At 36.7% G+C, this 25,894-nt stretch overlaps 1 protein-coding gene across 1 annotated transcript in view; it reads right to left on the bottom strand.

Annotated features, from left to right (window-relative positions):
- Nucleotides 1-25,894, bottom strand: part of SLC26A7 (solute carrier family 26 member 7) — a 64,978-nt gene that overhangs the window by 13,319 nt on the left and 25,765 nt on the right. The window contains exons 5-11 of the mRNA XM_030971822.1: nt 18,757-18,909; nt 17,308-17,390; nt 15,636-15,783; nt 13,489-13,602; nt 10,135-10,212; nt 8,563-8,658; nt 1,781-1,887 (exon numbers count right to left, since the gene is read on the bottom strand). Of these exons, the coding sequence (XP_030827682.1) occupies nt 1,781-1,887; nt 8,563-8,658; nt 10,135-10,212; nt 13,489-13,602; nt 15,636-15,783; nt 17,308-17,390; nt 18,757-18,909 (779 nt within the window). The remainder of the gene's footprint in view (nt 1-1,780; nt 1,888-8,562; nt 8,659-10,134; nt 10,213-13,488; nt 13,603-15,635; nt 15,784-17,307; nt 17,391-18,756; nt 18,910-25,894) is intronic.

Below are 25,894 nucleotides of genomic sequence, written 5' to 3'. Positions count from 1 at the left end.
TAGTTGTGGGTCATGAAAAACAAAGATATTTTATTTGTCATTAAAATTGACACATCTTTACATGATGAAGCAGAACATTACACTCTAGCCATCAAAATGGGGGACTTACTGGAAAGCATCAGTATTCCTATGCTTTCTACAGAGATAAAAGAGAAAATTGCTTTGGAAAGGGAGCTCAGTGTTAGGATCTTCTGATTCAACATGTCGTTTACAGGAATACATTTAACTGCAGAAGACTATGGAACTATCTATCCTCTGAGACAGATGCACCAATATACCAGGAGTATTTGCAGGTATTGGGGCCAGATAAATGAGCCTTGCAAACATCAGCTGTTCTCTCATCTCTGCCTAAATGAAGCTGTAGCTGCTGCTGCTTTTAATACAGTCTGATACATAACATGTACCACATCCAGCACTCTGACATATGAACAGAAACCTTACAATAAATAATCTATGGTATTTTCCTTGCTTCGCTTCTGCTAACACTTCTGCTCATGACTGCACGGCTTACTACACATTATCTCATTAACCCCATCTGTGCCATGCCAGTTTTAGGGCTGCTACCTTGTTCAATGCCTTTAGATGGTGCGGACAGTCATGTGCAGCTTTACTGAACACAGAGATCACTGGGAAGAGTCTTCTTTACGTTAATAAGTGCAGGTTCAGACTGAGGTCTCCTTTGCATCTGGCTCTTTTGTGCTAAATAGCCATCACTTTCTGCTTTTGGAGAGCCTCTAACATCCAGGCTCAGGACAAAAACAACATGAAAACTTGCCTTTTGCTTTACTACAGAATTTATCAAAATTTTAGTTTGTTGAGTAGCACAATGTTATCACAAAAGTATCGGTTAATTCAAGCAGAAGCAATCTCCCATTATTTTTAACTGCCTTGAAATTTGGAACTATTTTCATGCTGGTTCTTTAACTTATTCTATGAGAATAAAGCTGTGCACAAATGTCTAACACCATTAACTTTAACAAGCATTTAATCGAGCTGTCTATATTGTGCTTAATTTCACTAGGATTCAATGTTCATGCAAACTGCATGCAAGCAGCAAGTCATTTCCAGGACTGGTGAGCTGTGGATTAATTCTGTAGCACAAATCAATCATGAAGCTCAGCTATATTTCCCTTGACTCATGATCCAAAGTAGCAACCATAAAATATTAATTTAAAAACAAAAACAAAAACAACAACAACAAAAAAAAACAAACAAAAAAACAAACAAAAAACCCCTTCTGAAGGCTCTAGTTTATTTGTCCTGACTTTTCCAAGTCATGCACAGAACTTACACATTTTGTTAGACATTAGAATAGCTGTACAGCTATGTTTCATTGATCTATATTAGCAGTGCAATTGTCAGCTACCAATTCCTGTGCAACATAGTACCTAGAAGTTTATAAACGCTCTTAGTTACTAAAGCTTGCCAGATATACTTTTTCCTTAAGGAGCAAATAAATATCTAATGGGAAAAAAATTATTAATCTTCCAGTTGATTTTATGCTACCTTCACATAATTAACCCTACAGATGTGTAATAATAAAAGAAATCACAAAACAATGCCATTTTATAAAATGTTTTAGAGATTCCTTAGTCTACAGTAAATGGACAGATGTGACTTTTACTTTTGAATTGTCTTATCTTGCAATTTTCTGCAACTAAAAACCTGAATTTTAGTTGTTAAATTTAGTATACCGTATGTCTTTCCTGACTGTGAAGCAATATGCAGAAGGAATACATAATGAAGTGCTAGTGGAACATTTCAATTAATTGTTTCTTACCTGGGAAAGCGGAAAATCACGATTGCTATAGTGCACACAACACCATACAACAGTCCCACGTTAGCAGCAAAGCATATTGTAAACACATAGGTACTAACCCAGATGCTCTTTAAGGAGGGGAGCAAAAAGAAGTGATTAGTTTCAAATTTGATAGCAATGTGCATTTTTTTGAATCAGAAATAAAGATTTTTAAAACTAAGCTAGTTTCTCAGATGTGAACATTTGGATCTTTGAACTGGCAAATACTGAAGACTGAATTAGCAATTAAAGTAATGCCTCCCCATGGGGGACCACATGCAGCATGGCACAACTCTTCCCAGTGCTCACAGAGGTTCCTTCCAGGGTTACTTAAAATAGCATTTGTACTTCTGCTAACAGTTTAAGTCAGAATAAACTCAGCTGTTTTGGAAACCTGTATTTTATTTTTCACATTGCAAATTCTCTTCACCTTCTTCACTGCGTAGATTTTAAATCCTCCTTTCCTTTCCCATAAAGAGGTGCCCTAATGAGGTCACATACAGAGAGCTTTTCTTCCACTAATCATACAAGTGGGAATTATGATTGGCAAGGAGTCTGATTAAAAGTGGCATTTATCAGAGTACAGCTGACTGAAACAACTCTATTACAAATAAAAATTACTGGGGAATTAATTCCTTCCAATGGAAATGGTGAGATTTCATATTACCTCCCCATCCTTCAATATTTGATTACTAAAACTTTGGATTAATTTTAAATACAAATTTAAAAAATACTTAGAAGCATATCTGAAACTAAGGTCACTTTAAAAAGAAATTTTTAAAAAGTTTACCAAACTTTCACATTTCAATTTTTCCTTAATTATTTTCTTACCAGAAATGATCACTTTTCTTTCCATACTACAATGACATGTACAGCTAAGAGACACGCAGATTTTACAATTAAAAGAAAAGTACAAATTACTCGATATCTTATACCAACCTAATTGGTATAATAAAGCACATCTTTCTTTCCTTGAGGGAGCCTTAAGCCAAGATTGCCATCTAATCTTTATATAAAAGGTTTTTAAAAAGACTGGAAAGTATTTTCATTTCTCTGGATATACTGATCCCCACAGGTGCCCATTTCAAGAATTACAGTGCTGCTTGTTCACGTTTGCACAATAACAGATCACATTACAATGGCACAGTCATTTTTAAGATTATCTTTTCTGATTCCTTCACTTAACTCACGAAAGCCAGAGACAATAGAATACTTTCAGCCCGAGCACAGGGATTTTGCTTGAGCAGATTTCAGAACTGTTATTTTATGAATTATTAAGTGTAATTCATACCATGCTAATTTGCGCTTCACAGAGGACAGAGTGTTATGTGACTGTTGAGAAACCTTTTCCTCCCTCATCTTGAAGATTCCTAACTACTGCAAAAGACTTTTCAGTTTCCTCAACAGGAGGCCTGCTAGGTAAGGAAGTAGTTCATCCTCTGAAACTGTCCTTAATCACTAGTTGTATTTTGACATGACATATTATATGAAGTGTTGTGCACATATTTGCAAAGACCACCTTTAAGAACAGCAGATACTGAGGTCTGATTAATGAATAAGAAAGTAATGCTAAGATTTATAAATCCAATATACATTTATAAAGAAGCTCACCTGGATGTGAAAAGGCTAACAGAACTACTGAAAACCTGAAAATCAGTGGGATCAAGAATTAGACTATCTTAATAAGGCTGAACCCTTGACAATACCTGAATCCACTCCAGTGCAATCCAGTTCAGCTGCAGACCTGAACCTCATCACATCTGACTAAATCACTGCTGCAGACCTGCAAACTTCTTATGTCTCAGAAGAGAACAGCACAAAAACACAATACAAAGTCTGCATAGGAAGAATCAAAACCAGAAATATTTAAGTACTGCTGACTACTGAGAAAGTTAGTTAAGTGCCTCTCCAGCAGCCTAATATCTTACATCTTAACTGTATTCAGAGACTGCCATTGTTGTAGAGGCTGAGCCAAAACTAACATAGTCTCATTACTCAACCACCCTTTCAGTGCTTTGTATTGGCCTGGAAGCAGTTCTTCTTTAATAGGGTAGCATCAAACTTGTAGAAAGAAGTTATGTTGATCTGATAGACTTTTTTTAAATTCATGGTTATTGCAAAGTTCAACATAAAAGTGATAAAAAATATCAAAGTTATCCTTGGCAGCTTACTTCAATATGATTATTGCATATGCCAGGACAGATAGAATCTAATCGATCTTCAGATCTTAGCAATAGTGTGTTATAGGCACATGCTAATATCAAAAACCAAAACAAAATCCACCTTCAAAGTACTGTACTAATTTAAAGAAAAACTCTAAAGATGGAGAAAAGAAACAAGCAGAAGAAATAGATTTATGTCAACCCCTGTATGTATCAGAAAGTATCAGAAGCACTGAGAGGTACAGTGACTGTGTATATCAACTGCCTCCTCTAGACTTTCCATTTCATGGAGTCTGATTATCCACCATTGATGACAGTATAAAATCTGCATTTGGTAGGAAAAAAATCATATAAACAAGTTGCAGAATACTTTCTGAACCTAGAGCTAAACCATGCAAGGCTAAGGTACAGTGATAATAAGTGTTTATGTACCAGTTTAAAAGCAGATTATACGCTTGCCTTGTTTCATTACAAACTGAGGAGATGATCAGCTGTTGCCTGAATGGGTAGAGTTCCTTGCACATAACTAGCTGCAACACAGCTGTCTCGTCTCCTACCATAATCAATAGATTTGGTTATCAGAATGGATAAAATTTAGGATGCAGTTCATCTAACTCCTACCTAGTTACGCTGTTGCTTAATGGAGGAAGAGATGAACATGTCTCAGCTGACAGTTCTGTGCTATCTGTGATGTGAGGCTGTGATGAGCTGCTCAAACAGAGGCCCTCCAGCATATAGCCAAAAGAATCCCATTAAAGTCCTGCTCATTCCAAACCTGTCTCAGCAATAGATGCTGGAGTCCTGGAGGAGGCTCTGGCTCAAAGGACTGAGTGACATGGCCATGGTCCCACATCCTTCTGCAGACAAATGACTAATGTGTGCATTCATCCTCAGCACACCCTTCATGAAAACTTGGTATTCAAGTGAAGCCCACCACAGCCACAGGGCAGGAACTGCACTTAGGGACATGGTTTAGGAGTAGACTTGGCAGTGTTGGATTAACAGTTGGATTAGATGGTCTTTAAAGGTCTTTCCCAACCTAAATGATCCTAAATGATCCTAAAGTGGTATTGTAGTTCTTTGATACCACCTACAGCACAAGTAATATAACTCACACTAGCATATTCACTAAGGCAGGACAAATAGAAAATCTCCCTAAGATGCCATAAGATAGAATCATTGATATAAAATAATGCTCATAGAAGAGTTGGTTTCCTACTTTGTACAGGAAAGCAGAGCAGAGCTCTCTCTTTGTAAAGCATAGCAGAGCCAAGAGAGCTCTCAGAATCAGGACCCATGTGTGATGAACAAATTTAAGAGGCCATCTTCCTCCTGATGATGGTATCTGAAGAAGTTCTAAAAAACCCCAAGAAAATGCACTAATGAGCTCCAGATTTCAAGGAAGACCCTTTCTAGGGCCTCTCCTCTAAGTATTTTGACAAAATAGATTGACAGGGTATTGGATACGTGTCCCAGAATTTCACAATTGCAAGATCTTGGAGGATACTTGTCAAAAATGAGATCTTCATTCTTGGATCTACTTTAATTGCTGAATTAGTAGCATTCCTTATGTCCTTTAATATTAATATATGTGCATATAATTATGATTCATGAATCCATAACTGCCTGTCATCACAACACCATGTTGGGAATGTGTCATTTTTACCATAAATTCTGGCCATTCTGCTTTAAAAGTCAGGCATGCAACCTGGCTTTGTCTCAGCTGTGGTCATTTTCTGGTCAAGACATATATGTAACTTTAAAACATTTTTTTCTCTTTAAATGCCAGAGTATTTCATTGCTGTACTTGTCAAATCCATGCTATTTAATTAACTCATGAAAATGATCCTTATTCTGTTATAATTTTTCACTTAGAACATTATGTTCTGAAATATTTTCCCCCCAACTCTGGTTACTTTCAAGTCCAACTGTTAACAGCAAAGAGAACATTTTTCTTCAGCAGTCCATTGCCAGGCAGTATTTTTGCCTGTCTTAAAAGGCAGCTTATCTGTGATCCTGAGCCTTAAAATCAAAAGTTAACAAGAACTTCACTGGCCTTTTTAGTAATACTAGGAGAATATCACAGGTATCAGCAGCCCTATCAAGCTGGAGAATAAAAACAGCAAGTTAGTAAAGCTGGCCTGCATAAGAACTTAGGCTTACAGGAAGGACAAGAAAATCATCTTTTGACCTGAGGGCCTGAGAAGTGAGATGTATTTACAGACAAGGTCAGATTAGCTTCCTGGCTTTTCTCAAAAAAAGCAGAAAAAAAGATCAAGACAAATCACTCTCAGTTATGCATATAACATATGTAGTTGAATAAGGCAGTTATTAATCTGAGGGTGTTGAAGTCATCCAGCCAAGGTGTAGGGACTGACAGAAGGCCTTAACTGAAGCAGGAGACATTTGAAGTTCAAATGGCAGGAAAGAAACCTCTGGAATAAGGACAGTGGGGTAGTAGCTGAAAAGTAATCGAATGTGATTTGAGAGGCAGGATGTAAATCTGAAAGAAAAAGCCACCCATGGCTGAAAGAGATTTCATAGAAACACAGAATATTCTGTGATTCGAGGAACCAATGAATTTCCTCAACTCCAACCTCTGAACAATATCATACCTTCTACATTTAAAAGGATTATGTTTATAGAGAACTAATCAACAAATAAATATATTCATCCCCTTTGTGTCTAATGAGATGCTTAAAGAAGTGTGAAGGAACTAGGTAACAAACTCCATAATATTCCATTTCCATGCACAATCATTTGCCAGACCTATCACCAAAACAAACCTGACTTCAATTCTACATGACACACACCCTTCAAAGAATCAGTTCCAGAAAGGACAACTGCTAATTATTTCCAAATGTTTTGTTAGGGTTTTTATCTTCAGAACACTTTGGATAACCTGGGTGATGGAATTATTCATTTCTAGTGTTCTGTCAATTACCGGGGTGAATCCTTTCAGGCCAAAATAACCAGTGTAGTTATACAAATCACTGGCCTTGGTGGGGCTCCTCAGAGCAGGCAGCAATGCAAGATCAATGTTTATAGCCTTTCTTTAAACTATGCTATTTAAGGCAAGATGATTTATCCTGTCAAGCTAAGGACTGATGGTTAAACTACTTCAAGATAAATCATTGCTCAAGTATGTTTTGTCAAAAAGATGAACCCAGCAAACTCCCCCGTTCTATAACCTCTCTTAGAAATGATGACAGATGTCAGAGATGTAATAACTAACTACTTACACAACCTTTTCTGCCAAAACCAGAAAAGCAAAAATCAATCAGGTTAGTCAATCTGTGAAGACATGTCAAATCTAGTGAGATTCCAAAATATCCTGCTGGAAAGTGTATCTACTTATTATCTCAATGAACTGATGGAGAAGATATATCTCTCTCCCATAACTACCGATGTTTAAATGTTAATGACTTAAATGGTTTAAAGTCCATTGTTCCCAAAATAATTTTTGATCCACATCATCCATAATTTCTGTCATTGGCAATAGGGGTTAAGCTGAAGATCGAATACAAAACAAGAGATAGAAAATATTTTCAGAATTTTACTGCTTGAGGACGAAAATATTTCAGGAAATACAGAACTTTTCTTCGGGATAATACAAAAGAAACCTCCAAAAACAAGTCTTCTGAACCTCTAGTTTTCTGCAACCAAGTGCAAAAAATCTCACAGACAAACTTGATGTTGTTTTCTCAGCTCTGTTTTCCTTACTAAAATGCAGTAGTCTAACAAAAAAAAAAGTTTTATTCTTTCTAGACTTAACCATTACTGCTATAGAATGCTAAGTAACTGGTGGATTCAAAAAAGTCCTATCAACTCCAATTATCTGTATTTCCCACCACAGACAAGGACTATGTGGCCAAAATACCTTTCTGAATATTGTTAACTCAAACATGCAGGACATCAGAAGAAATTTTGGTTCCGCTAATGGGCCATTACACCCAAAATCTCCCACAGAAGAGAAATCCAGGAGTCTTTTTACATCCAGGATTCATCTTTACTATGGAATTTTTGCAAATTCTCTCAGACTATTTAGACTTTGCATTAAACTAAATTTTCATACTCTATCTCTTCACCTATCTACTTTTTCTGATGTATTCCTCCTCTCATAGTGCAGAATTTTTCACTGTGTTCAAACAGTAGATAGAATACATTTCTGCAAAATCTGAAAGAATTAAGGCAATTTACCTACAGCCCCCCTCAATATTTATCTTCCTGCAACACTAGTGCTTCCAGTTCTGTTTGACCTGTGTGGTCATTCCCTATTCCCAGAGGATAGGAATGCTACAATAACAAAAGCATGTTAAACAGATAGGAAAGACATAAAAATTAGACACATATTTGCTCATATTAATTTGATCTGTCTGTATACACATCTCTAGCATCAGGTTTGATTCTTTATCATTTGTTAAAATGTTATTTTTTAATACAACTGATATTACAGATGCTGTTATTCTAAACTGATAGTGCACAAAAAGTACTACTAATAATATATTGCACTTATTACTTCTAGGGCCACAGAACTGTTATAGTTAACAGATGTTTGCCAAATGATGTCAGGAAAACCTCCTTAGATTAAGTTTTACTTACCCAGTCTATTTTATCCACATTCCAATATTTTTTTAAGTCACGGAACTGCATTAGCATCCCCTTCAAGCCCACAACAATAATGCTTGCTAACACACACTGCAAAGATATAAACACAAAAGCCATTTGCATAGTTGTTAGTGAAAGCAAGTGCTGTTTCTTTAATTTAGCAGTCAATATCATAATTAAATTATAAAAAACCTTGTAGGTGTTTAGAAAATGGGATAAGCACAGGTGCCCTTGTGACAGCTGCTAACAGCAACAACCACCCTATCCCCATCTTATTTGTGAAGGCAATCTACAGGCTACCCAACAGAAAGAAAAATGACAGAAACCTCAGGACTACTCAAGACTCTTCTATGCCTCACCAGACCAAATACATTCTGCCACAGTCTGAAGGACTCGAAAGCAAATCATCACTCAACTCCTATGCAGTGAAGAATTGTAACTCCCTTTCCTCACTTCCTTCCCTTCCCCTAGAGAAGGCCTCTAGGGCAAAGGTCCATTAATTCTGAAGCAAAAAAACAATATTTTTTTGTTCTTTGACTCAGGAAGGAGAAGGAGATGGATGAATAAATTATCTAGAGCCAAAAATAATGGAGTACAAATCAATGGACTTACAGTGCATAGATGGGGCTGAAAAGGCATATTGGAAGAGAAATAAATTATCAAGAAAGCAAAAACCAAAAAGTATTTTTAAAATATGGGTGGAAAAACCTACAGGAAACTGGTCAAAATTTACCTATAATCCATATGAAAACAAATGAAAGTAGGGAAGAAGTATAGCAAAAAACCCAGGACATATTGTGTACCCTTCTTCAAGTGTCCTTACTTTGCATGGTTAAAATAAGCTATAAAAAGATCTGTGTTTGAAAAGTGAGAACTTTCATGACACCATGTAAACAATAGCACAAAGCAAGTTTAAAACATAGTTGAGTCAAAACTTCATGTACATACATGGCAGAATCGTGGATAATTTTGGAGCTGTATTTAGCAGCTTTGACATGCCTCTAGTTAAAATTAGCTATTAATTCATAATACCAAAAGCTAGATATAGCTTATGTGAAAAGATGCCACACTGCTTTAAAGAGTCCTAGCATAGATGTATGACAGAGATATAAGAATACTTTATAATCTTTTTGTCATTAAGCTTATATCACTATTTAAAATAATTTGTGTCATATTTATTTGAAAAGCAAAATTGTATATCATGTGCATATCAGGAGAAATATCATTAATCTTCATTAATTTCTACCACACTTTGTCAATTTACAAATCCACAGCGAGCTGGGTGTATATTTTTCGTAAACTACATGCCAAAAATAAGCAGAAGAGAAATTCACTTCTATACTCTGATGTGATAACCTATGTATGTAACTATATATGTCTAAAATCTATATGTCTTATGCTGTCACCTCTGTACTTTATGATTTTGGGATTTATCATAGCCTTACTATTCTTTTGGCCACTGAAATTAAATAGAGCTGTTTTAAAGGTTGCACTGTCTTTCCCTGAAATAAACTGTCCTTAGGAAATATTTGACATCTTAATCTTTAAAAAAGTTAAGTAGTATACCATAGGAAGCCAGTACAGCAGAGGTCCAATTGTGTAGATCACCACAAGAATTAGCACACAAGAGATAAGGCAAGCCACCTAAAACAATAAACAAGAGTTGCAGATCATTCAGTCTAACAACAAAAACAACAAAAGAAATTGTGAAAAGGACTAATTTTAAAATATTGTAGACAAAGTCAAGATTCAGATGTTGAAGGTGTTAGCTATTAATGTATCTGTGGATTGCAGATGCATATAATTTCAATTTTAATCTCTGATTATTATCTTTAATCAACTACAGTGATGAGATAGTGAGAGATCTCAACATCTCTGCTTGACCCTGCTGCCAGCACCCTGACACAGATCAGAGCATCACTTTCACATTTGGGTATTAAGTGGAACGTGTGTGTGCGATGTCTCATTCCAGAAGTTTCTCAGCACCCACTGTCATTGTGCAACTTATTTATAGCCATGCACCCTATGTTGTACTAAATAACAAATCTGTCATAGCACTAAGCAAGAATTATGTATGCTATGATTTTTTCCACAAGAGAAGACTTCTGACTTCTTTTGTTGGGATTAACACTAAAAGAAAACTATTTTTAAATCTGAAACCACTAACAATTTCATTTTAATATCAGTGTATTTACTTAAGAAAATGTAGGTACCATTTAAAAAGTACATTAAAGATTATAACTAATGCAAGTAATATAAATTCAGAAAAATATATGGCCTAATAATTACATATTTCTTCACAGTATATATGGTATTAATCTGATGGAAAATGACAGTAAAATTGCACTGTCCTGTTCTGCTGTAAGTGCTCACTGAGTACTTCTGCTCTTATAAATATACAGTTCAGATTCACAGAAGGTTTTTGACGATAAGTAGACAGATGCTCACTTTATTTTTATATTGATAATATGTTTCTTTACTAAAATAATTAGGTTTCATTTTAAGAGACAAGTTGTTAAAAACAAAACCAGACAAGTTGTTAAAACACTAGAAAATTAAAGTCATGGTGTACTTAAAAATACCATCAAGAAGGATAGACAGAGTGTTTACATAAAAAGGGACGGAAAATCTGCTGGTAAAGTCACAAGGAACTTTTCCCTCTTTCTGCCTTCATGAAGAGCAAGAAAAAAAGTGTTGATTCTATTTGAAGGATGCTTCTAGTCCATGATAGAGTTCCTCACTTCTCTTTTCTCCCAGGAAAATATATCACTGAGGAACAAATGACAAAACTGCAATCCAGGTATAGCCATTTGAGACAAAAGGACTCCTCTGTGCCCCTGAAAGGCTCTTTGCATTGCTTCCATGTGCTATGCCAAACTGACTTCCCTCTAAGGGAAAGGCCTCTTTTTGCCTATGACCTGACCAATATTTATAAATGATGGTCTTGTCATCTCCTCATTCTGTCTGGACAGCGACAATGGAGAGCATTAAGCTGATGTGTTGCTTTCCAGGAAGGCAGGGGAGAGATTGTTATGCATAATAAAATACTCTCATAGTGCTAACTCATAACCACACTCTTAACTTTTAGACACAGGCACTGCTATACTGCGAAACCAATGGGTAAACCAAGCAGGTTTTTATTGTGTGTTTGCTGCCTTGAAATCGATTATAGTGGTTTCTTTTTCCCTTTCATGTATTGATTAATTCAAAAGACCTTTTATCAGGGTCTTTCCCTTCATGTACCAGAGCCAGGGTGCTCAAGTACCCCATACGCCTCAAGGTTATAGGTCTGCAGGATACCTCAAATCTTCCATGGAAAAGCCAGTACAGCATGATGCAGTACAACTGTAAATTGTACATTCAGTACATTAACAGATTACAGAAGAGAATGGCTGTGAGGATGACAGTTCATTGTATGACATAAAATTCAACTAAAATACATGAAATAACTAATAGCCAAGTAGTAGCTAAAATATTTTCATATAAATACTTTTCAAGATTATTAATTGTTAGATTATTCATTATGATTGAGTTCAAAGTACTCTGTAGGCTAATTAGCAATTATTTAACATGTAGATTATTGGAGTAAAGTCCTGTATAATTCCTTAATATTGTTGCATCTGCATAAGAAATAATTGCAAGGCACGGTTGAGAAGAAACTACCTATGGATTGTATTTAGTCTTGTACCTCATGAACTTCTTCCTTGCAGCTAATGTTCTTTATACAAGACAAGGCAAGAGAAACAGCTATAAAATTAAATTAGAATCATTGAATCATAGAACTGTTAAGGTTAAGAGACCTTTAAGGTCATCAAGTTCAACCATCAACCCAGCACCACCACCATGTTCACCATTAAACCATGTCCTCAAGTGCCACATTCACACAATGTTTGAAAACTTCCTGGGATGGTGAGTCTGCCATTACTCCAGGCAGTCTGTTCCAATGCTTTACAACCCTTTCTCTGAGGAAAAGTTTCCTAATATCTAATCTAAACCTTCCCTGGATCAGCCTGTTGGTGTTTCCTCTTGTCCTGTCACTTGTTACCTGGGAGAATAGCAAAGGACATGACATTGATCTGGCAGGTTGCCACTGAAGGGCCCATGAGTTTCAGAGGAAGAGACAATGCTGTGGGGGTGCTCCAAGTGGTTTGCTACCTCTCTTGTTCCCAAGCACATGTTGGACAGATGACAGGCTGATAGGGTCAGTTATCATTCTCAGCAATTACAGTCCTCTCTTTCCTGAGCTACTGTAATAACAGCTTGTGGGTTTAGATTCCTCAGTAGGAAATAGCAACAAACATCCTCAAAAATCTAAATGTCATCTCTGTGGGCTCAGTGTACACTGAGGGATTGGACAAGCACACCATGTCACAAGGCAGAAGCTGGGAGATTACTTGTGTTTTTTTAACAAACAAAGCTCTAAAGGTTACTTTCATTTTATTTTGGAAATCAGATAGAAGATAAATTAAATCAGATAAATGAAATGTGATTTTATTTTCCTAAACTTCGGTTTAGACTGTAGCATTAAATCCATTAAACACCATTAGAGGGCACTTTTGTTACAATGCTGACAAATTCACATAAACTGAAAGGGCTTTTATGCAGTTTCCTGCAGTCTGAAAACACAACTCCTAACTTCCTTGCTGCCACAGACTTTATATGTCATATTGAATGAAACAGGTAAAAATAAATGGAACCATCGTCTTTCCTAGGAAGACATCACTGATCAGCTGCAATTTCATGCAGATTGTTAAAAATGACAGGGCAGAGGCATACCCAGGAAAGAGGAAGAAGGAGGCTAGGGAAATACAATGGATAAATCAGTACAAATTGCAGTGAGCAGAATCGCAGCTTTAATTCTCTGACATACTTCACTCCAAGCCTGTGTTTTTTACAGCCTGTGTTTTTAAAACACATTACCTGTGTTTTGGCGCCCGTGCTGTATAAAAGTGCCGTCCGTCCCATCGCTGCAGCACTTGGTATGCAAAAGAAAAATGAAGGAATCACGTTGCTGAGGCCATGAGCCAAAAATTCCTGCAAAGTTGTTAAATAGAAGATGTTTTTTCCTATTGTGCTGTCATTTCAATGCCTCTTGCCAACAAAGGAGTCCACTATGCAAATATTAGCAATAATAAAAGATGGACACATTTTTGAGGGAAAAAAATCCCACAGGTGCATGACAAAGGGTTTCCCAACAGAATAGATCTTCTCCCAGCTCAGAACTAATTTGAATGATAGAGCTGTTGAACCAGATTCATCAAAAGCAGGAGGGACATTTTGTTCCCAGAATAAATGCTATTGTTAAGCTTTGAAGATTAAGTTCAACCAAAATATTTACATCTCGATCCATGTCTGCTTTTTAACAGAGCCCCAAGTACTGGTGTCTGGAAACTGTCCAGATCATTTTGGTGCATGGCTCACTGGAAAAAGACAGCCACTGATTTCTCTTCCTTTAGAGCATGTTTTAGTGAAAGTGTAGTGGTGTGGTAGCCATACTTTATACACGCTGTCCTTTATCACAAATGTATTTAATGTTTGTTCACAGTCAAAATGCAGTCATGTCTGAACAAAGGATTCATAGAAAAGGTGGAGAAGCCACTGCGTATGTACAGCCTAAGAGCAGTGTTTTCTAAGGAAGTGTTCCACCATGGCCACCTAGCATCACAGACTTTAAGGAGCAAGTTGGTCTGCTGAGGAAAACATGTAGGAAAATGGTGCTGTATCCAGCCGGGAAAACAGCAGCTCATGAGTTTGTGTTCACAGCACAGAGCAGCACCCCTTAAAGCTCACCCTGCAGCCTCACACCCCAACAGGCCCCGTGCCCAGCACTATGCCTGTCCTTGAAGGCAGTACAGCCACACCACCTCACTGCTCTCCTCACATGGAGGTTTTGCTGTTTTACTCCATTATTTGATGTCGACATTCACAGAGTTTCCAAGACTTCAGTAATGAACCCGTGTAAGCTACAAGACTTCCAAAGGTGCAGAAGGACACAGAGGTTGCTGCATTCCATGGAGTGCCTTGAAACAAAGCAGTGTGTCACCCTGGAGTCTGATCTGCACTAAGCTCAAAGCATTCTCCCTCTGCTCCATAGAAACATGGCTCTGAAGCATCAATGGAAATTCATGGCCCAATGTATTCAAACTGAGAAATATTTTAGAGACCTGTATAGCCAAGAACGTTCCCACTGTGTTTTGCAATGACACACAAGTTGTAAAGGACAGGACCTGATGTAGCAAGATCAACCTGTCTAGATAGGGTATTCAAATAGACCTCCAGCTGCAAAACAACTGTTCTTCATTCAACCATATGCCATTTATCCCAAACCACTTAACACAAAGGTGGAGGCAACATTTTCATCACACAGTACTAGCACCAGTTATCTGAAATTGAGCCTTTCTTCCCACAGTGCTTGAATTAACATCTCCACGGATTTGCAGCAGGCTTGGAGTTACCCACCCACCATGACAAGCACTGTAGTAGTGTAGAGACTGCCCACTTTTACTTAAGCATGTCCTCTGCAAAATGGAACTCGGAACAAAAATCTCCTTTGGCTGTAAATCTGGCAGCACTCTCTGAACTCACCCAGCTTCTTGGATACAAATAAACCTTTATTTCAGATGAGACTTCTACTTTGCATAAATAAATAATTTCTTATTATAACATCGGGTTAGTCCTGGGACTATAAGTACCTGGTTTTGTTTCAGAATTACTTTGTTTCATTAATGGTGGCTGATTTAACATCACAGCTTGTCTATAAGAGCTCAACTGCCAGAGGAGAAGCTGTCTCATCTTAGAGCAGTGAAAAAATGCATTAACACCCAAATGCTGCACTGAATGTAGCATTACAAGATTATCCTGAAGGATGAGCTTCCCCAAAAGGAGCAGCTCAACCAATGAGGGCATTCTGCAGAGATAATTTAAACAAAACTTGAGTGTTACTGTAAACACTAGAATGTGTCAGGATGTTATATGGAACATAACTTTTCCTACTGGGTATTCATCTAGAACATTTTTCCCAAATGGTGATTTCAAGGCTCAGTGACACTAAGGAGAAAGAGCTTTACCTGGTTGTCATCCACAGTGTATTTAAACTTTTTAGCAGAGCCCTGAGCAAGAGCTAGTGAGGCTACATAACCAACCAGTGCCACTCCAAAAGCTTCAGTGACTACTTCAGGCAGGACACTCATGGGTGGTGCCTTTGGTGATGGCAACCTATAAAAAATAAAGACAGTAATTTTTTAAAAACTTGGTACGTAGTCTCTATATACCTGCAATTTATGTGAATACCACAGAAACAATCTCTGCAGGAACAGCTAATTTTTGTATTACTTGTAAACTTGTAAGGTGACATTTTGCAATATTTTAGATTAATAAGATTTCTCTGTTGGGAACAGCAGAAGAGAATTTGTAGAAGATGAAACAGTTTCAGATGGAGTATTCAATTTGAAAACTTCAATTTGAGAAATTATAAAGAGATGTTGATAAAATAACTCCACTACTGACAAATAAAATTAGCAACCATTCACTAATTTTGTAACATTCAGAGAAGAGACTACTGTATGTTTTCTCCTTTTTTAATATAGTTGGCTTTCCTGTAAAGTTAAATTAAAATCTTTAAAAAATTGTTGTATTCCTGTCAGTTACTGACAGTATAGACATTTATTCTATCTAATGGGGATTGCAATAAAACGACTCAAGTTATGAACCAAATCACCACAGATTGTCTCTGAACTCTTCAAAACGACTTTGGTCTTTCCAGAGCACAAATCACACCGTCTGAAAACCAAATTGTGCTCCTAAAGTTTCTGATGCTCTCCACTGACAAGGCAGTTAGGTATTTTGGATACATTCCTAAAAACATGCAGGAATTATCCAGGCTCTGCTTCTGTTTTTCAACACTACTTGTATGAAGTTAGACAGAAAATAAATTCCTGATTAAATTTGCACAAATACAGTTGATTTGTTCATTACACATAGAAGGGGCACACTTAGCCATGTTTTAGTCTCAGATTCGTAGCATGCTCTAAATACTTAAAAACTCTATTCTTTCTCAGAAATGTCCCTTATTCATCTCTTTCAGTGCAAGCTGCCACACATGCACTCATGTTGTCTTGGCCTTGTACTTTGTGAAATTTAGGGAAACCCTCCTATATCCAAGCAGGAGAGTACATAACAGCTGTGCCCTGCCAAAGTGTGAACATTTTCTCTGACATTTACTCTGATTTCTCTTTCTAGAAAATTATATTGAAATTTTTTGCCTTCTTTTCAAGGTCATGGAGAAAAGTGTATCATTAACTATAGTAAAAATGTTCTTTTCTAGATAAAGCATGATTAAATCTTTCACATTTTCTCAGAAACTTCATTTTCTAAAATTACTATATAGGTGGAGAATATTCTGCTACAATAACCCAACCCAACCCTCAAAAAGCAGGCTGCAATAATCTTGTAAAGAGCATCCTGCCATCCTGTCATACATCATCAAGTACTTAGTACCTACTTTTTATTCCACAAAACAATAAAAAGCTATGAAAATGTATAAGGATGCATTTTTTGATGACATCTATGCACATATAACTTGTTAACATGGGATTGAGCTGTAAGAGAGTGTTTGAGGAGACAGGAAAAAAACAAAATAGATTTTTACCATTTCTTATTTCAGAAAGTCCTATGACCTTTTCAGAGACTGTTCTCAGAAATAAAAGTATTTAAAGCCACAAGCTAATAAAACCACATTACCCTTTAGGAATATTTCCCACAACTTCTATCCCGTAGACATATTCCATATCAGCATAGTAGCAAGCAGTGGATGTAGCAATTATCTATTGATTCAAACAGAAAAAGATGTTACGCTTCTGTTGCTTCTGTCATGGTCCCTATTATTGCCATACCTAAGCACATGGCACTGTTCATACACTTATCCTTAGATCAATCCAGTAAAACAAGAAAGTTTTATCATGATTTTTTTTTTTTTTTGCAAATGTGTAAGAGAGTCAAGAGAAACTAAGATTTGGACACAATAGTGATGTGGGACTATAGTGCAGTTTGTACATTCTGTGTTAATGAAAGAGATTTGTATGGCTCTCTGTAAAGCCCCAGGAACCTTGGCAATCAGTGCCCAAAGTCCCTCTGTTCAGCACCTGCCCCAGAGCACTGGCATTCATCTAAGCAGCTTAAAGCAGTTCATGATTCAGGTGTTCCTGCGCAGTCTGATCCAGCTGATGTTCTCTGAGCACATCTAATCCAGACTGGCAGTGTTGACTTCAGCACAGAACACAGAAGAAGATGTGTCTGCCTCTTGTTTTTATGTTCTAGTAGGTACAGATCTTGCAGAGGGAGTATAAAGCTTGACCCTGAGGAGGTTCAAACTCATTTCCTGTATTTCAAATGAGATGAACACACAAATCCCAATAGAACAGGGTTCCAGGCTGCAGTCCTTAGTTTGCTGGTACATTTTATCCAATATTTTTAAAAAGGTAACACTGAGACCAGGACCATGCTACCTCCTTTTCCAGCATTTTGCCCTTGTAAATATTTTTTTCCAGCAACAGAAGAGTAACTGCAGTAATGCACTCCGAAAACGAGCTGTCCTTCATACTTTGCATTTTCTTTTAGAGGTTTAGAGAAAAGCAGAAACTTTCTAATGGTGATCTGGTGCTGATCATTTGACTACAGCTTAATCCTTAAAGCAGGGTTTGTAATGCAACTGCTAATTTTAATTTAGTTAAAAGAAAACTAAAACCTGCTAAAACAAAGCATGTTAGTAAAATGGCAGAAAGCAATAGCATAGCTATTTAGCTTTGCTGTAGATAAATCACAAGCAACATCTAAGGCACAGCTACCCAGCACAAGACTTGCTTGGAGTTACGATATGCCAGTTACTTTTTATTTTCTATTTGAAACTTCTTATACTTTAACATTCTAGTCTTTATGTTCTTGTGATTATGTAAAAAGTAGTAAACATATGAAAAATATTATACAAATTGGGAGCTTATGCAATTTCTTTCTTAATTATTAAGCCAAACTGTTTCATGTTTTTACAATTAACTTTCAGCCGTGAAAATCAGCTGTCTGTTTAATAAGTGGCAGGTGTGGGTGTGGGTAACTACAGACAGCACAGTAAACTTCAGCAGATTGAGCCAGTAAAAGCTTTGTAAGAAAAAGCCTGATATATAATTTCGTACTTACCAAAAGTAGGTCGATGGGAAGGACAACTTTAATATTTCTGTGAAATTTCTCATTCAGTTCTTTAACAAGAACAAGTACCACAATGCTCAGCAAGGAGAGAAGTAATGCCTCCAACTGAACTGATCTGATATTCTCAAACACGTAGGCATAAATCTACAGTGAACAGCAAATAACAATCACAGATCAAAAAATATATTCTGGATCACATGCCGTGGCATCTTCTCACAACTTCAGACAGATAATGAGTGAGAGCTGAATCAATACTGCAGGAGCTGAGTCGTTGGACAAGTTTTTGGCCTGTATTTTAGATTTTACAAACAAGAAAATCATCAATTTACCACTCTTACGGACTTTTGAAAACTTTAAAAAAAAGCAATTAATATTTGCATATATTAATTTACAATTTTCTATTAGTAGAAGCAAGCTATAAAATTCAAATAAATGTGATATGTTTCCTTTTCTTTTTCAGTCTCATTAAGTTCAGTGAGATAAAGGAGTGTCACATAAAAATGTTGAGAAAAGTTTTTTGCACAAAGGTTTATTTGTAGTGGCCATAGTATATAACATCCACCAATGTTAGTAGTGAAAGTTATTTCTAGAAAAAAAAATTAAAAGACAGAAAAGAGGAGAAAAAAGAAGGAGAGGAAAAAACAAAAGGGAAAGAAAAATGTAGTAGTGGATGGGAGGAGATGCAACAGAAAACTTCAAGACCAGCATCCTCTTCAGGGCATCCTCTGCAGTCTGTGGGTCATTTTTCCAGAGTAACACTTTCCCAGAGTAATTTCCGCAGGCCATCCTCATCCCCCCCTTTTGGTTGCCCTTGCCCCTTACACAGTGCTCCATGGAGCATGCAGGTCCAGGTGCTGCACACACTAAATAGTTGCCAAGCTTGCATACATATGGTACTGGTTATTTAAACAACTGAAGTTATCTGGTTAACCCTGTTTGTTCCTTTTCTACTCACTGCAGAGTTAAGAGGGAAAGAGGACACCAGGCCAGAGCTATGGGGCTCAGTTTTTCCGCAGTTAACATGTGCTGCAATCAGCTGTAAAACAGGTTAGAAAAATGTGGTTGGATCTGTGATGAACAAAGAAAATATGGTGCTGAATTATAAGGAGCATGCAGAACAGAAATACAGAACAGGAATAGAATGACCAATGGTGAGGAGAAATAGAGGTCTTTGGCGATTAATACCATGTTGTGAGTAACAGGCTCAGGAGAATGCAGTTCCCTTTGCACCAGCACAGATGACACAGTGACATGTAATTTTTGCTGTGTGCTGAATTTGTGAGTTCAGGGAATAAGACATAATTCAGTATGGTAGTACATTAACAGAAAGCAATGAAAAAATACAAGTTTGCTGAAACAGAAAGGGTGAAGAAAGTTAGAGAGACCATCTATCCTGATAAAGAAATCATGAGATCTCATCACAACTTATTTTTGGACCTCATGAAGAAAAGCAATATTGCCTGAAAGAACAGCAAGCCATAAAAATTGATACAATACACATGCTTACTAAAGATGTAAGGGAAAAAACAAGATAGGCTCAGTCTCTTGAGTTCTGCATTTAAATTCTGGGAACTATTGTGCATACGGAAATATAAACCATGGAGAGAACAGAAGGTAAGATTAGGATGTAGATTTAGACATCACAAATAAATTTTTTAAACCCCAACATAAAGGATAATAAAATAAAGCAAGTGAAGCTTGAAATAATAATAGCAGTATTAAAAAGTAGGTGTTTTCTCTGTCAATGACTAGAAAACCACTGAAATAAATCAAAAGTGACTCTTGTAGTTTTGTCAAAATAAAGATTAATAATTTTCTGCTCCAGAGAACTTATTCTCAAATACATGTATAATGCTAACAAGTTTTGACAGTTTGGAAGTTATATTCATAAATTTATATTGGACAGGGAAAAGTACTAGAAAAATTATCTTAGGGAAAAAACCCCGTTTTAGCAGAAAGGTAGTCAATATGATGATAGAATTTATTTCTACTGTTCTGATTCTGTCCCTCATTTGAGAAGTGATACTCATATTGAAGAATGAGTACATTAAAATGACTTCCTGATTTTTTTCTCTCTGAGGATATTTTCATAATCTAGAAAGGTAAAAAAAACTAGCCTAAATATGGTTTCAGAAAAGTAACTTTCCTCATAAGGAGCAAATGTAGCCCTTGCAGTTTCAATTAAGGATGGATGCACAATATAACCCAGCACAAACGTTTCTCGGAAACCAGAAAAAATATTTTAAAACCCACTTGCTAAGTAATAGGATCTAAATATGTCTCAAATCTGAAGAATGGCAATTAAACCACAGTTTTTAGCCACATATTGCCCCACTGTAATCAGAAAATATGTGGATTGTGTCTTGAGTGGCCTCGGACTAGATCTGTACCCATAATTTTCCAAGAATGCATTTTCAAGAAGTCACAGGACTTGGGTCCGTGCCCAAGCAGAAGCTGTGATTGATTAAGACAAAAGGAGGCAATCTGGAAAACTGAGCCCACAAACTTACTAAAGACTGAGCTAGATCTAAGGTGAAGAGGCAAGAAAATGGAAGAAATGGGTTGATTCCTACTTGCTGATGTCAGAAAGATGGGATTTATTTTTAAATGAATGCTGGCTATTAAAGTGTCAGCATTAACTATCTGTGTTCATGGCATCAAATCTAATTTTCCGAGACAAAGTGAGACAAAATACTGAGTGAATAAATAAAATTTTAGTGAAGAAATATACACAGGCTTCAAGAATTTTTGTCTTTTCAAATTGAATAAAAAAGACATTTCCATTTAATTTTAAAAATATATGGCCAAATCTTGTAAACCTCTGCCATAGGTTTTTCAGATTTTGCAACAAAATCTTTATATGAACTGCCTAGTACATCCTTTGGTGCTTCTTTGAAGTCATACTCTTCTGTAAGCAGTCTACATCAGCCAATAAATGAAAAATAATGGAACTACCAATACTCTGTAGCTCATTATTCGAATTCAGTAGCCCAAACAGCCCTATCCCCAAAGTGTCTGTAGCACACCAAAACAATTCTGGCAGTAATGCATTAGTATTAAATTAATTACTGCATTTGACTAAGGAGCTTCCACTAACTAGTTGGTTCCTGGGTAACCCTTTTCTGAAAACCTAAAACCACTCAATTCATGGTATGACCAGTGAAATGAGGAGACCCTTTCACGAGATAGAAAGAGCATGTGGCTCTTAGCAGGAATGTAATTAACACAACACAGACATCTCTTTAAACTGTACTTTTTACATTGTATTCTTTCCAGTCAGTTACTGTACTCATCCAAGATCAAACTATAAATCCTGAATATAAATACATAAAGCTTAAGCTTCCAACAGCATTGGCATCTGATTCAAAAGAAGTATTTACAAATATTTTAATCAAAAATGTAATTTGGAAATTATGCAGCAGAATTTAGCTTGATATTGCAGTGTATGTGTATGAAGCAATCTTTGTCATTATATAATTTAAAATAATTTTTAAATCTTTTTCATGCTATAATTTAAAATATTTTAAAAATCAGCAATCATATATTAATTGAGCTGTTTGCCTCTTGTGTCTTAGTTTCATTGCTAGTTTTGTGTAAATATTCTTAATAGAACCTATGTAAGAATATTATGAGCAATCAGTGGAGTTTTTTCTAATCAATGCAAATTTTGACCTAAGTGAAACAAAAACTATTCAAGCTTTGCACATATATATACAGACACTGAATATTCCTTTTCTCATGGGAAACCATCAGTTTTGAGGTGATATTGAACATTGGAATGATTTATATTCTAGAAAGGTTGTGTATTTGGATGTATTAATGAAATGCTCTGAGTTGTTTTTTTTAATGCCTACGTGAAACCCCAAAAAATTATCTCTAAAATATATATAGAGGCTGAAGCAAACAAAGGAATTAAAGGAACATGTTATTTAAGACAATACATTTTAGGAGTGGACAAATTAATTTCATTTTCAAAAAAATTTCATTATGATGTTTTTTAGATATGTCACACTGGAGGGAAAATGTACAGGCAAATACAGTAAACTGTAGAGGTAGCTGGGGGAAAAAGGGTGACAAGAAAGGACTGATAGCAGAATGTGAATGTTTGCGGTTTTTTTTTTCAGATTTGCAGCAAAACCACACAAGGATTTTGCAACACAGCCACAGAAGACCCCATTTTGCAAAGCAGGTTTCTTACATTACAGCTCATTTTGAAGTGTTTTATTTTCTCAGAAATATGTGGAAAGATAAACATATCTATACACAAATAAGGGAGAAATACAAGTATGTTCTTTCATTTTAAGATGTTGACTAAAACTTGATGACACTTTTTCCCTTGTAAAGTTAGATCTCACATGCATTATTCCATCACTGTTTTTCTTCTTCACCTTCACTTTCCCTTTTTAATTTGCAAAATACCAGGTGATGCTGCACTGTGGAGCTCAACTGAAATGTCACAAACCATGTACAGGGAAAACAAAATTTATTGTTACATAACCTGTGTGTAAACACAGAAATACCACAGGCTCAGGGCCAGTGTACAAGATTTGTTCTCTATATGCAAAGTTCCTTCCTATGTATTTAACCATGATCTCACATGCTATAAAGAATTCATTTCACTGGCTTGCTATGCTTGCAACTCTCCTATCACACTTTATTAAACATTCTTATTCTTGCTTTGCCAACCCAAAGGCTGCCTGAGGCAAAGCAATTGGTTTTGTGAGTGGGAGGTGTTTTGGAGTGGACAAAGAAAAAAAAAAGTAACAAAAGCACCAGTCTTTGGATCTTTGAGAATCTGAAGTGAAGAATGTGTCAAGAGACATGCCAAAGTTGCTTTTCACTCTCTAGATACATGTGCAAACTACCTTAAATATAAATAATATAATTTTCACATGAAACTACAACCAGAGAAGAAAATTATTGTTTAAGTTTAGCTCTGGTGCTTTTGACAGAGATACTGGACCTTCTTAAGGCAATTCATTAGTTGAACAGACACCAGAAACATTTTAAAACATTTATATAGTAAAATTGCCCCTTTTTTATCATTCTTTCAAGTTGTACAGAATAGATTTTTTTTTTATCATTTGCTTTCACACAATTTACAGAGCAATTCAGTATCTTAAAAAAATCAGGAAAGTTTTTCTCTGGAATATGTTCAAAGGGGTTTGATTTCAAAAGAGAAGAGAAAGGCAAAGAACTTGTTTCAAATGCATTAAAAATACAAGGGGTAAGGGAATAGATTTCTTTCAAAGCATTTGAATGACCTCATTTATGATATCATCAGCACACCAAGGTGGAAATATTTCTTCATATCACTGCTGTTCTTTATTATTGCTCATAATGTGTATTTTGATTATGCCTTGGCTGCAATACTTAACACCAGTCATCTCTACAAGATGACAATATTCCTATATGTAACTATAGTCTCCATGGAAACGCCACAAAAAAGAGACTATTCACATTTTATATTGAGAATCATTTATGAAAAGGTTTTTAAATAATAAAAAAAAAAAAGAACCATTTTTAATAGTCTAATAAGCCAACTGATCACTCATAAAAATAACTATGACACTTTTAGGTATATCTCTACAAGATAAATGGATAAATTACTCGTGTTTATTACATGCTCCTAATTTTCAATAATGAATTGTTCCTGCAAAAAACTTAACAAATGTATTATCCATATGAAAAGCTATCAGATTTATAAAATACTATGAGAAAAACATCCTAAAAAGCAACATCTTCTAATCAAGATTTCACATTAACAAATTTTCCAAACAATAGGAAAAAATAAAGTACATAGTAGGGCACAAAGACATAGTCAGTGCTTTTAAATAAGGTGTCCTAATTTATTGGCTGCCTAGATGAAGTCTCACTATCAGTGCAATGTAGATATCACCTCAGCAAGTAAATACAGTTTTATTATGAGCAAAATATCATTTTGACAGGCACTGTTGTAACATTAATAATGCCAAGAGATTATGCTCAAAGCACTGAAGCTCAGGGCTTGCTGGAATAAGTTACCATCAAGAATATGTTTGTGACTCTGTAATAAGATTGCTCAGCTTTGCTCTTTAAGGTATCAGCCAAAAATATGTACATTCCAAGGGCTGTCACCATGGCACTGGAGGTGGTGCATCACCCACTGGCCCTGCCCAAACCAGCCAGGTGAGGACATGTCCCTGAGCAGAGCAGGTGCTGTAACAGCAACACCTACTGTGGGGCTGAGGTGGGGAACAACGGGTGATCAGTCATCCCCTGACAGCCTTGGAACATTCCCTGCCTGAGCTGGAGCCCAAGTAGAACAGCACCATTGTTGCCGAAGTTTTGGAAACAATTTCCAAATGTTTTGGAAACTCCAGTAGTTGCCAGCGTGGGTTATGGCCAGGATGGAAACCAACTGATGACTAAAGCAAATCACCTTGTGACCCTGCACACAACAGCCCTAAGTGAGGCCTTCTGAGCTCTTCTGGGCCACAGTGGGCTGGGCCAGCACCTCCATCTCTGTGGGGCACCTCTCAGAGCTCGGGAACCCTCAAGTCTGAAATACTCGAAGGACCATCACAGCAAGGCCTGGGCTGATACACACACACACACACACACACACACGCGCACACTGATTCCTTGAGGTGCAGCCCCTGGGCTGACACACACACACATGCACACAGACTCCTTGAGGTGTGTCCTGGGTTGACTATATGATGCTTTTATCCCCAATCATCTGTTCTGTTTATGCTGAATAATAAGTTTTGCACCTTGAAGATGTGTTCCAGAGAGTGAAGGGGGGAGAGAAGAAGCTGCAGTTTGTTTTCAGACACTGCACTCGCTCCTCCACATTCCTGCTCCTGGACTGTGTTGTCTGTGGATGAACAGACAGCGGGACAGAGTTCTCCTTTGTTTTAGTTAGTTTTAGCTAGCTGAGGCAAAGTTTCCTGGACTGTGGGCTTTCTAATTTTTTTTTCCCCTTTTCTTTGGACCTCTTGAAGCCTGCTCTGGACTGAACACCAGCAGAGCACGGGCAGCTCCACCTGTGGCCACCAGGCCGGGCCTGGCCTGCGACATTTCCAGCACTGGAGGGACTGATCAGAGACTGAGTGAGCTGAGCTGCAACCCAGGGAGGGGACTTTCT

The sequence above is a fragment of the Camarhynchus parvulus genome, chromosome 2 (genome assembly GCF_901933205.1).
Source record: "Camarhynchus parvulus chromosome 2, STF_HiC, whole genome shotgun sequence".
NCBI classification, from domain to species: Eukaryota; Metazoa; Chordata; class Aves; order Passeriformes; family Thraupidae; genus Camarhynchus; species Camarhynchus parvulus.
Note: the sequence above shows the minus strand (reverse complement) of the source record. Positions and strands in the feature narration are given on the sequence as shown.